The sequence below is a fragment of the Phocoena sinus genome, chromosome 2 (genome assembly GCF_008692025.1).
Source record: "Phocoena sinus isolate mPhoSin1 chromosome 2, mPhoSin1.pri, whole genome shotgun sequence".
NCBI lineage: Eukaryota > Metazoa > Chordata > Mammalia > Artiodactyla > Phocoenidae > Phocoena > Phocoena sinus.
In genome coordinates, this window is record NC_045764.1 from 6,978,039 (window position 1) to 6,991,768 (window position 13,730).

A 13,730-nucleotide genomic window follows, 5' to 3' on the forward strand; every position below is an offset into this window, starting at 1 on the left:
TTTTCTGTGCCCCAATTCCAAGAGCTCTTGAATAAATTATGAAATCCGAGACGACAGTAAGATAGAGAAGACATAGGACTATTGATTTTTAGAGGAGTTTGTTTTATTTTAAAATCACTCTCTTATTTCAGACGGAAGAGAGGAGGTCTTCGGAAGGTTACATTCAATTTGTTTTCCACTGAAATAACTGGCCAGTTGACCTAGGAAGAATCAGACCTCCTGCCAAGGAAGGGCAGTGTGGTGTCTGCCTAGCACCCCAGCAGCCCATCAACTAGGGATTCTCTTCTGTCCCACGTTGGCCTCCAGTTTCATAAACCGCATCTAACAGATTTCAACTTAGTGTGAGAGCCTGGACCACACAAACCAGTGTGAGGTGACAGGTTATCACCAGAATTCAGCAAAATAAACAGAGGCCACAAATGCAGTTGGAAAGAGGCTGGTTTCCCTGCCGTGTCCTAAGGGGGGTTGTTTATTTCCCCCCTTTGGAGGGATCCAGAGTTGTAGACAGAGAAACGCAGCCATGTGGAGGTTTCAGTCCCTTCCTCACTTGGTCGTTCCCGTGCACCCTCATAGGCTCTCCCCTGTGGTTGCCAAGAAAGCGCAGACCTGTTCCGTGACGCTCCCGAGGGGTTTTCAAGAAATTACTTCTGCTAGTAGATCCAAGAAAGCAGAGGAGTCAGTAGTATGACCAATGTCCAAAGCCAAACAGAACCGGAGATGCTATCCGAGCAAAACCCCTCTTGTTCTAAGTGATGAATTGGTGGCCTCCTAGCTGGGTCCATGGTTGCTGCTTTTGCCTGACAGACACCTGTCTTTCTTCGGACATGATGGGAGTCAGGTAACATCAAGATGAACAGGAAGGAGAGACTCCTTATATAGAGAACTCAGTGTTGTGTTGCCCTCTAATAACGAGGGCTGGAAGGAAAACAGTGTAGCCCTTCAAAGTATGTCCAGAATAAAGAAAGTGGGAGGGTAGACTGTCATCTGGAAGGCATGGAGTGGAAGCAGTGAGAGAGGAAAGAGGCCTCAGGAGAGCAGGTATAATTGCCTGTGGTGTCTTCTAACAGAGAACATTGTAAAGAACATTAAAGCACATGCACCTAGGGCATGTTGCTTTAAAAGAATATGCCCCTTTCTGCAGTGCCGTTCTTACTTCTGAATGTTTATAGTCGAGTTCGTTCCTTTCTGTAGCCTCGCAGGAAAGCATCTAGTCCAACCTCCTTAGTTTTGCAGATGAGAAAAACGGACCCCGGAGCAGGGAAGTAACTCGCCAGAGGCCACATAAGTAGTCGGTGGCGGATCTGATACTGGGACCCTGGCTTCCTGGGCCAGGGATGTGTAAGATTATAGGAAGGAAGTCTCGAAAGGGGATGAGTGGGGACAATGGGGATGCCAGCTCTGGGAATCAAGAGGCAGTGTTAAGTGGGACGAAAGGATGATGGGTCTGGAGCACCTTTCTGCTCTACCTGCAGCTTCCCCGGGCAGACTTCCTACCTCGGGTTTGATGAAAGAAGCAGTGCTTCCTGATTGAAAACATTATCTTTAAATTGTGTATGTAAAGTCTAGTAAATTACTTAATCTCTCTTTGTTTTAAGTCCTGTCTCATCTAGAGAGTCTAACAGAGCCTAAAGAGGTACATTGGAGACCTGGCTGTGCTTCTGTGTTGCCTTAGGGCAATGGACACATTGAGGTCCTCCATCCACAAGGTAGTTTGACCAGAAAGATGTAAATTCTGTGCTTTGGTCTTTCTTCACCCTAAAATCAAATGGCCACAGGATAAAAAGATTTCGGAACTTGAATCTATGCTTCCAACGTGGACCTTTGGATGAAATCCTCATTTCCATGCCTTTCCCTTCACTGGAAAACAGAGATGGGCATGAATCATAAAAGATAGTGCTGACATTAGTCGTATAGAGATTGCTCTACAAAGGTTTAGCTCCCACGGTTGTTCAGACTCTAAAATTCACCAGATTTGTTTTAAATGTTTAAATTTAGTCCTCATTGGAGGTTTGTATTAGCTTGGTAGTTAGTTGATAGGTAGGTGAGTATATAAGTAGCTTACTAAGAAATCCTATAAATGGTGTTCTAATGTAGCTTACATTTTTCTATCAGTGTGTTTTCATCGTGTTCAAGGGGAAGATTTTAAATTATGACCGAATACATTTTGTATGATATTATATTTCACTGGAGAAAAATTCTTCTCAAATGGACCGCTTAGCTGTATAAATATAATATTGCTCTCATAAGCGTTCCCCAGTTTATCTGTAGACAGTCATTCAGGCATTGGCTTGGATACAAGGCTCTAATGCAAAATAATTGGTATGTTAAATTCCTTTAGACAGATCAAAATAACAGTGGCAACCAAAATAACTCATAAATATTTCAGATCCAAGTTTTCAGTAGTGTACTTTTCGTAGCAGTAAGTTAATATTTTGAAGTACTGCTTGAAGAAATTCACTCCTTTTTTTTTTCGGCAGTCTCTGATTTAAATCATTTGGTTCCATTATGGTGACCTGCCGGGTAATTAACATGTGTGCAGTGCTCACTTTGCATAGATGTTGATTTCAGGGATTTCCACACACACCTCTTCTCCCATTATAGACAGTCCCTTCTCTTTTGAGGCCCTTGTTTTTGGGGGAGGGGAGCAGCCTGCGGGATCTTAGTTCCCCGGCCAGGGATCGAACCCGCTTCTCCTGCATGGGAGTTCAGAGTCTTAACCACTGGACCACCAGGGAAGTCCCTTGAGGCCCTTTTTGGAAGCACAGCACAGTGGTTAGAATCTGCAAACCCAAGCTTGGATCAGGTTTGCAGATTCAAACTGGCCTATATCCGAAGACCAGCTCTTATTACTACCCTCTCTGAACCTCAGTTTGTTCATGTGTAAGATGGGAATTTTACCCACCTTAGAATGTCGTGGTGAGGATTATGTGTGTAAGATGCTGAATGGAGTCCCCTGGCTTATAGGAGGCCCAGTCCTCAGTAGATGGTAGCTATGATATTTCTCTGTGAACAGTTTCTGCAGCCCCATGTAAGTCCTGTGTGTGCACGTGATGGAGAATGTCTCTTGCTTCCAGGAAACGGCACCAGGTACGACCTGACCCCCGTCACAGCCGTCAGCGTGCACTTGCTCAGCAATGATGGAACGCCGGTGCTGGTGGATGGCCCCATTTATGTCACCGTGCCCCTGGCCACACAGAGCAGTCTGAGGCACAATGCCTATGTCACAGCGTGGCGGTTTGACCCAGAAGCTAGGTAAGCAGGCTCCTGTACCAGCGATCGGCTACAGATAACTTCGTTACTGTCTGATTTCCCTTTTAAGAAGCCTGTGCAAGTTCCTTTTCCTTGAAATTATTGAACGCTGCTGTTGATGGTGCATTGCATGGCTTCTAGTTGGGTATGTCTTACACGCTCTTTGGAGTTGGGTTTTTTTTCACATTTAAGCTAATTTGCCTGAAAAGAATCTTTAAAGGTTATTAGAACTAAATTGACTCTCCTAACCTTTATCCTTTTAGTCTTTAGATGGTCACATGATCTCTCTTGGTCCTGTGTTTGAAAAAAGAAAAAAACATTGCCAATATTGTACCAAAAAAAAAAAAGAAAACAAAAATTACCCACGATCCCACATGTGGAGAAGCCCACTCACAGTATTTTGGATTACGGGGGACCTCGTTCCGCTGCACTTTGTTTTATCGCACTTCGCAGACACTGCGTTTTTATACAAATGGAACATTTGTGGCGACCCTGTGTTGTCAGATGATGGTGAGCATTTTTTAGCAGTAAAGTATTTCTTTTAGCTAAAATATGTACATTGGTTTCTCAGGCATGATGCTATCGCAGACTTAATTGACTACAGTATAGTGTGACGTAATTTTGAACGCGCCGGGAAACGAAAGATTCACGAGACTTGCTTTATTGCGATGTCTGATATATTGCAGCGGGTCTGGAACCGCACCCACAGCATCTCCAAAGTGAGCCTGTATTTCCTTCCACCGTTGCACGATGGATGTATGTATTAGTTATCTTTTGCTGCGTAACAGATGGCCCTAAAACTCGTAGCTTTAAACAGCAGTGAACATCTGTTGTCTCACAGTTTTGGAGAGTCAGGAACCCGGGCACAGCCTAGCTGGGTGCTCTGGGTCAGGGTCTCTAGAAAGTTGCAGTCAGACTGTCAACCAGTTCATCTCAGGGTTCAACAGGACTGCACGCACGCTTTGAGGCCCCAACTCCTCACTGGCTGATGGCCAGAGGCTTCAGTGCCTTGCCACGTGGGCATCCCGACAGGGCCACTTGCAGCGTGGACAGCTTGCTTCCAATAGAGCAAGTGACCCAAGAGAAATTTACAAATAAACAGAAAGTACAAAAGCACACATGGGCAAAATGGAAGTCACCGTCTTTATCACCTAAGGTCAAGTGGCCTCCGCTCCCTTCTTTCCATATGCTGGTGGTCGCAGAGCCCGATGCTGGTACAGTATGGGGTGGACCACACGGGTGTGTGAACACCAGGAGTGGGGGGGGGGTTCATTGGGCCCTCTTAGGGACTGCCTTCCAAAAATACACATTTAACAGAAAGGGGATTATACGCTATGTACTGTTTTATAACTTGCCTTTGAAAACCATTTGTATGTCATGAGCATCTTTCCCTAGCATTATTATTCCATAGCAGCCGTCATTCTGCAATGTCAGTATTAAGACTGCAATGGTATTCCCTTATATGTTTATGTCATAATTCAGTTGCTCAATCCCCTAAGTTAGAAAAAAAATTACTCTTCTTACCAACGTTGTGATAAATAACCTTCGTAGCAAAATCTTTATACACGGCCATGATTGTTTCCTGAGGATAAAATCGTAGAAGAAGTGGAATTGCTGACTTCAAAAAGTACAACATTCTAAAGGTTTTAATACATATTTCCAAATTTTCCTCCAGGAGGTTTTACAGTTGACATTCGTAGTAAGAATGTGGGAAGAAGTACGTGCTTGTGTTTCGGGTTTGGACAGAGCACATTGTCCCTATACCCCGTTGGCTCTGAATCCCAAACTTGAAAGTCAAACTTGAAAAGACCGGTTTTCAAATAACCCCATTCAGAGTTTTAAACTGTTAGACCACGCATGAAAATTCTTGGGGGATTTTTGGTGTCAATGTATTTTCAGAGACACCTAATTTCCTTGAGTAGTCAAACTCTAGTTCTAGGAATTTATATTTGGAAATAAATGCTTGTTGGGCTTTCTGGAGTTCCGGGGGAGTTGGGGTTTTGTTTTGTTTGTTTTCCGGTTACTAACAGACCGCATAATTATTTGTGTGGAATTCATCGGCTTCACCAGATGCCACCGAACTTGATGTTGTTAGAAGGATCGTGCTGCTGCGTGGACATGTGGCACTGGGTCATGTGGGCACTTTGTCATTGGCGTGTGTTCTCCACTGCTTGGTGACTTCTTGAGGCACATGGTCCTGATCAGGATGTAAGGAGCCCTGGGCTCCAGGAGAAGGGACTTGAGGGAACCCCTGGGGAAGACGGGAATTCTGAAGGGAGGAAAGGACGTGGATAACAAAGCAGGGAAAGAAAGTAGGAAAGAGAGGGGAAAGCTTGCCCTTGGACTTCTGAAACCCTGGATCTGCCACTTGGAAAACTCTAAGGCCTACCTTGGGCGAATCACCTGTCCTGTTTCCTCACTTGTACGAGATGCACATTGATCGAGGCTCTCCGTCCCTTGTACAGTCTTCCGCTCACCGTTGTCCGTCCAGGTTGGGCCCCAGCGTGCCAGGGCAGTGCTCTGAAGTAGAGCGTGTGGTTAAGAGCAGCAACACTGAGGCACAATGGATGGAATTCCAGCTCTGCTGGCCATCAGCTGTGTGGCCCTGGCCAAGTTGTTTAACCTCTCTGTGCCATAGTTTGCTCAACTGTGAGATAGGGATAATAATAGTATCAATACCTAGTGCTGTTATGAAGAGTGTGTTTATCAGTCAGAGTTCTCCAGAGAAACAGAACCAGTAGGATGTGTGTGTGTGCCTGTGTGTGTGTGTGTGTGTGTGAGAGAGAGAGAGAGAGAGAGAGAGAGACAGAGAGAGAGAGAGAGAGAGAGAAGGGGTGGGAGAGAGATTTATTTTACAGTATTGGCTTATGCACTTGAAGAGGCTGGCAAGTTCAAAATCTTCAGTGGCCCAGCAGACTGGAGACCCAGAGAAGAGCTGATGTTGCAGTTTGAATCTGAAGGGCCATGTGCTGGCAGAATTTCCTCTTCCTTGGAGGAGGTCAGCCTTTTCTGTTGGCCTTCAACTGATTAGATGAGGCCCATCTACAGGAAGCGTAATCTGCTTTACTCAGTCTACTGATTTAATTGTTAATCTCATCTTTAAAATACCTTCACAGCAACCTCCAGGCATGTTTGATCAAATATCTGGTTGCTGTGACCTAGCCAAGTTGACACATCAAATTAAGCACCCCAAGGAATAAATGAGTTACTATTTGTAAGAAGCTCAGTTCAGTGCCTGGTACATGGTACACCCAAAGAGTTTATTCAGGGAACAAAGGTCCTCCCCTCCTCTGCAGAAGGGTTTCTCGAACTGTGACCTCTAAACCACTTTCCTAGATTCCCGTTAGCCCAGATCTCTTTTTTTTTTTTTTTTTTGCGATACGCGGGCCTCTCCCTGTTGTGGCCTCTCCCGTTGCGGAGCACAGGCTCCGGACGCGCTAGGCCCAGCGGCCATGGCTCACGGGCCCAGCCGATCCGCGGCATGTGGGATCTTCCCAGACCGGGGCACGTACCCGCGTCCCCTGCATCGGCAGGCGGACTCCCAACCACTGCGCCACCAGGGAAGCCCCAGCCCAGATCTCTTGAAGGACTGTTCTCCATGTGCTGCTTCCACTTCTCGGCCCGCTGCAGTCCCACTTCTACCTTCCGCTCTCCTGAAACCACAGTCATGAAGTTAACCAGCAGCTGCCTGACGGTGGAATCAGGTGACCTGCTCATCCCATTGGACGTGTCTGCAGCATTGGAGGGTTTCCTTCTCTAGAGAGGAAGGCTCGCCTCCCTCAGCTCTGTGGCTCAGTGTCCCTGGGGTCCTCGTCTCCTGTCATATGGGCTCTGCCCCACGCCCAGCTCCTGACGTCCTTCACACGCAGTCGCTGGGCCATCCACCTGCCTCTCACACTCCCACAGCCACCCCGTGCAGCCACGTCTGCTCTCTGATCTGTGCTCCTGACTGTCCGTTAGGCCTCCATCTTCGGATGTCCTGTGGGAAACTCAGATTCACGTGCTTGACACGGACCCACTGACTCGCTTCACTTCAACCCCTACCCCTGTTCATTTCTGTGTTTCCTCTCTTGGTTAAGGGTGCCATCTACCAGACCATCCAAGTAGAAACCCCCGAGTTAACCCCCATTTACTCTTTTGCTTCACCTCCCTGCCTCACCGGCAGCCACGTCTGGTCCCTTGCAAGGTCATGTGGATGTCAAATCAGCGTTTCTCCAACCTACCTTCTCCTCTCCTTCTCTGGTTTACGTCTGTCTGGGTGCAGACTCTTCCCTCTTTTCTGGCCAATTCCTGCAGCCGTCTGCCTGTCTTCCTCTCTCCTTCCCTCCACCAGGACTTCTGGGTTGCTTGCTTGGGCTGTCTTTCAGAAGCACAGACCCTTCCCCACATGAGAACATCTCAGAGGTACTCATCGTGAGGCTGTCCACGCTCGTTGGCACGGCACACAGATCTCTGCAGAGCTGGTCCCTGCCTAGCTCTCCAGCTCACTCCCAGCCTCTGTTCCCTGCACACCCTCCACCACTGCCACACCAAACCGTTTGCCGGTCCCTGGATGCGCCTGGGTCTCCCTCATCGCTTTCACATTGTGTGAGCAGGACCTCTCCTCTGAAATTCCTTTCTCCATGTGCTGAACAGTAGTTTGGTTTCTCTCGAGCATGTTGTCCATTCAGCAGCAGCACTAGAAGTCTATGAAGACATGGCCTTGCAGTGTCTCAGTTATTATCTGTGTCCTCACTGAGTCCTTCCTCATCTTTGAGTCTTCATGATCACACACAGGCCCTGGCACTTGCTAGGTGTCTAAGCAGAATGCTTGCTAAATGATTGAATCAGATCGGGAGCTTTTATGTGTTTCTAAGATTCAAGGCGGTTAAGATATTACAATGTAACACTGGTACTTAGAGGTGGTTTAAGATATTACAATGTAACACTGGTACTTAGAGGCGGTTTAAGATATTACAATGTAACACTGGTACTTAGAGAATAGACATGTGGACACAGTGGGGGAAGGGAGGGTGGGGACGAACTGGGAGATGGGGATTGACATATACATACTACCGTGCGTTAAGATAGATAGCCAGTGGGAACATGTTATAAAACATAGGAAGCTCAGCTCCATGCTCTGTAATGACCTAGATGGGTAGAATGGGGGGAGGGGGTGGGAGGGAAGTCGAGAGGGAGGGGATATATGTGTACATGTAGCTGATTCACTTCATGGTACAGCAGAACTAACACAACATTGTAAAGCAATTATACTCCAATAAAAAAAAAGATGACTCTATACACAGAATTTACCTTTACATATCTGTGTATATATTATGTTTAGTGAAAGAACGGTGCTTTGAGCGCTTGTCTAGAGAGACAGCGGTTTATATTGGATTTTCTCCATCCTGGAGCTTCCAACCCTGCTGCTATGATTCTACTCCTTCCTGCCTCTTCATTTTTGAATGTATATAGTTGAATATAGATAAATAAGGCTGGGGTATAAAAGGCTGTATTCCTAATACAGGGATGCTTTCACTAGAGAGTCGTACACAGATATGTCATAACAACATGGCACAGGTCTAGAGAAGCAGCATCCTTGCTCTCATTGGTTTATTTTGTATACAGCTCACAAACAACAAAAGTTTATATAAAAAAATTTTTTTTTGATATCTATGGCAGACTGAATAATGCCCCCCCTGAGTATCTCCACATCATAATCCCTGGACCCTGTGAATATGACCTTATATGATAGAGGGATTTTGCAGACGTGATTCAGTTATGAATCTTGAGATGGGGAAATTCTCCCGGATTATCCTCGTGGGCCCACTGTAATCACAACGGTCTGTATAAGCAGGGTGCAGGAGGAATCAGAATCAGAGGAGATGGCAACGTAATGACGGAAGCAGCAATTGGAAGGATGCACTTTGAAAATGGAGGAAGGGGCCACAAGCGAAGGAACAGAGGCAGCCGTGAGAAGCTGAAAAAGGCACAGAAATGGATTCTTCGTTCAGGGTCTCCAGAAAGAACCAGCCCTACCGATAGCCTGACTTAGCCAGTGAAAACTGATTCAGACTTCTGACCTCTAGAGCAATAACGGAATAAATCTGTGTTGTTTTAAGCCCCTAAGTTTGTGGTAATTTATCACAGGAGCAAAAGGAAATTAATACACTATAGAAGTCAGTGAAAACAAAGAAATGTGCATTGTTATAATGACTCTGAAATATAAGTTATCCAATTCTCTACTTCCTCTCTGGAAATAATCCCCGTGGCATTATTCCTTTTGTCATTGAGAATCTCCATTGTGTTGTTGATCTCTTCCCACTTAAAGGGTCTTTTTTAACTTAGCATCTACAGTGAAAAATGTAACTGCCAATTCCTGGCTCTAACAGATTGTATGTGTGCAGAGAAAAGCCAACATTTGGATAGTCATTCAGAAACGATCAAATGAATTAAAATATGTTTTCCGAAAACTTTAAGATTGGATGGACATTTCAAAGAACCCATATGTTCTTTAACTCACTAAACTCAGCAGAAGCCTACATGTTTCATAAGGGGTTTTCTGTTATGTGTAATCAATATCATTATTTAGGTAGAAATTAAATTATTGCAGTTAAATGAAAAGTTCCAAGAGTGTATTATAAGATCAGAAAAAAAAAAATAGGAACACATCTTAAGCACATAGCACTCACTATTTACAAATTATCTGCTGTTTATGATTAAGTCAAATATGATAATCACTTCTAACCAGTTTAACACTTTAATTATCTACTTTTGAGGTATATCAAAGTAATTGCAATTTCAAAATGTTTAACAGCCAGAAATAGCAATTTGTGAATCCATTAAGAATTTTTCGTCTAATTAAGTATCGCCAGACTATGGCCTGAAAGCTAAGAATGGTTTTTATATTTTTATTTATTTATTTTATATATTTTTATTTATTGATTGACTGATTGATGGCTGCATTGGGTCTTCGTTGCTGTGCGCGGGCTTTCTCTAGTTGCGTGAGCGGGAGCTACTCTTCGTTGCGGTGTACGGGCTTCTCACTGTGGTGGCTTCTCTTGTTGCAGAGCACGGGCTCTAGGCATGCGGGCTTCAGTAATTGTGGCACGCGGGGCTCAGTAGTTGTGGCTTGCGGGCTCTAGAGCACAGGCTCAGTAGTTGTGGCTTACGGGCTTAGTTGCTACGCACCATGTGGGATCTTCCTGGACCAGGGATCGAACCCATGTCCCCTGCGTTGGCAGGCAGATTCTTAACCACTGCAACACCAGGGAAGTCCGGTTTTTGCATTTTTAAATGTTTGAAGAAAGAATCAAAAGAAGAAGAGTATCTCAAGACACATGAAAGTTAGATGAAAAGTAAGCATCCCTGAATCAAGTTTTATTGGGTGCTGTGGACTGAATGTTTGTATTCCCCCCCCACCAAATTTGCATGTTGACATCCTAACCCCCAAAGCCATTAGTATTTGGAGGTTGGGCCTTTGGAGTTGATGAGGTGATGAGGGTGGAGGTCTCTTGAATGGGATTAGTGCCCTTATAACAGGGGCCCCAGAGAACTTTCTCCCGCCTTCCACATGTGAGGACACAGCAAGAAGGCATCATCCATGAATCAATGATGCAGGCTCTCTCTGGACACTGAATCAACCGGCACCTTGATCTTGGACTTCCCATCCTCCAGAACTGTGAGAAATGAATTTCTGTTGCTTGTAAGCCACCCAGTTTATTTTATTACAGCAACCCAAATGGAATAAGACATGGGAACCCAACCGTGCCTGTGGTTCATTTGTGGCCTGTGAGTGTTTTTCCTACACCAGCAGAGTTTGAATAATTGCAACAGAGAGTGTATGTTCTCGCAAACTGAAAAATATTTGCTACCTGGACTGTTACAGAAAATGTTTGTGACCCTCTGATCTGAGATACATTCAACAGGGAAGCTCTTACCACTTAGTATTAAAATGCAAGTGTATTCTCCATCTGCAGGGCCGAACAGCGTGCCTGATTCAGTCACAGTCTCTATGTACTGTTATCCAGCAACCTTCCAGCATTTGGCCCCGAGTGACCGCTGATGCTCAGTGATAACACCTTGGTTATAGGGCACGATTTCAAACTCTTAAAGAAAATGAAATTCTTTTTAAGTTCCATGGGACTTCTATTTGAAAATAAATCCACATTTTAATGCTAACTCAAATACTTTCATTCCTGACTGCTGGATAACTGAAAGTTTACTCATGAGAGAAATGTAGAGGTACTCCCTTTCTTTTTTTCTTTTTAGATTTCACGTATCTGTGATATCATATGGTATTTGTCTTTCTCTGTCTGGCTTTCTTCACTTAGTATGATAATCTCTGGGTCCCATCAATGTTGCTGCAAATGGCATCATTTCATTCTTTTTTTATGGCTGAGTAATAGTCCATTGTGTGTGTGTATATATGTATGTATGTGTGTATATATGTATGTATGTATATATATACACACACGGCATATATGTGTATATATATATACATACATACATATATATATATATATATATACACACACACAACATCTTCTTTATCCATCCCTCTGTTGATGGACATTTAGGTTGTTTCCATGTCTTGGCTATTGTGAATAGTGCTGCAATGAACATAGGGTGCATGTATCTTTCTGAATTACAGTTTTCTCAGGGTATATGCCCAGGAGTGGGATTGCTGGATCATATGGCAACTCTATCTTTAGTTTTTTGAGGACCCTCCATACTGTTCTCCATAGTGGCTGTATCAATTTACATTCCCACCAGCAGTGCAGGAGGGTTCCCTTTTCTCCACACCCTCTCCAGCACTATTAGAGAGGATCAGTATTTGGTGCTATCATTTATCACAGTTTTCTTTTTCTTTTTTTTTTTAATGGCCACAGTTGTCTTTTTTTTTTTTTTTTTGGCGGGGGGGAACAGGCAAAGAATTTCCCATTATAATAATTAGCATGTCTATATTTTAACCCACGTGTTCATCCGAGGGTGACCTAATAGATTAACAGTCTCCTAGAACGTAAGTAGAGTTGGGTTTTGTTTCGTGTGTTACAGCGGTATGACTTGGCTGATTATAGTATGCACTCTCAGAAAAATGATTTTTTTAAGAAGCCTGACTTGCACATATTAGAATCAAAACTTTTGCCGCATTTACGGGCAATGCTGATTTTGCTGAAGCCACCGTGTTAAAATGCCACTGGATTTATGGTGCAAGGGAGGCCTCTATTTAGTTAGTGTAAGTCTTTTCCTTTGAGGAATTACCAGATTTCTTTAACCTAGATCTTCTAAGGTGCTGTCTCTTTTTGAAAACTTTTACTGTGCCAGTGCCTGGGGCCTGGGTGTCCGGGCGTGTCTGAGGGGATGGGATAAAGTGACCTTATCGGTCACGTTCAGGGGCCAGTTTGACCTTTGAAAGAAGCAGCTTTCCTCCCCTAGTCTGGCAGATGCAGTTTTCTGGGTCATGGTGAATGCACCTTAGCTGAGGCTTTCTGGACAGTACGAGATGGCATGTCAGCTCAGCTTCACAGGCATTTACTCTCTTCAGCCTGTAACTGGGACAGCAGATGGCTGTCCATGTCCTGGGTGGTGCCCTGGGGAATGGTCACTGATGAATAAGCAAACCAGGTCAGTGGTTTGAATTGAAAGTGACTGACTGACCTTGAGTGGCAGAGAAATCACGATTTAAGATCCTCTATGCAATAAGTTTCTGCTGTTTCACAATAAGTTATGTGGCTTGAAGACTCTCATTCTAATGAGGTGACAGAAATAAAAGCAGATTCCAAGGGAAGCTACATTGCAGGATCCAGTTTTAACTGCCTTCCCAGAATGCAGCCTGCAGAGTGGTGTGCGTTGCTATAGAAATGGTGGCTACTGAACCAGCTTCTTATCACGTATGGTGCACACGTATCGGGCCCTCGGCAATACCCGCTCATAATTGGCCTGTAGTGGATTCATCTCTGCGTAGGTGATGGGCATTACTGCTGATGCTGTGCTCACTGAACTAGTCCTTTTAGGTAAGTCATGGCCAGCCTGCCCTTGAAGGTGGAGCTTGATTTAAAATACAGATCTAAGATTTTGTTCCATTTCATTGTTTTTCGGGGGGAGAAAGGGATGGGAGTTCTTAAAGCACTAAATTCTGTTTGTCACTTTAAGAAAATGAAAATAGTATTACTGGTGTGTCTTTTTCTCTATCACGAGCCGTGCATCTTACATGGGAGGTGACATATTGCCATGCAGAGGTGTAGTGATTGAATTACAAGAATGAACTGTAGTGCATCGGGTGGGCAAAAGTTTAGAACAAAAGAAGGAGTTCATGTTTCTAACAGTTAAGTATGTATTTACATGTGTGATGTTAATTTTAGAACCATGTGTATCATCTTTATAATTTTTTTTTCAAAAAGAACAGACTCAATAGTTAATGGAATCAAACAAAGAAGGAAGCCGACTTACCTGTCAGAGTACAATGTCAGTATATCCTTAAGGAAGATGATCTGAAATGG

The 13,730-nt window shown here is 44.4% G+C and overlaps 1 protein-coding gene across 1 annotated transcript in view; it reads left to right on the forward strand.

Annotated features, from left to right (window-relative positions):
* Nucleotides 1–13,730, forward strand: part of FAM171A1 (family with sequence similarity 171 member A1) — a 144,592-nt gene that overhangs the window by 111,909 nt on the left and 18,953 nt on the right. Inside the window, 2 exon segments of the mRNA XM_032617629.1 lie at nt 3,075–3,247; nt 3,391–3,394. Of these exon segments, the coding sequence (XP_032473520.1) occupies nt 3,075–3,247; nt 3,391–3,394 (177 nt within the window).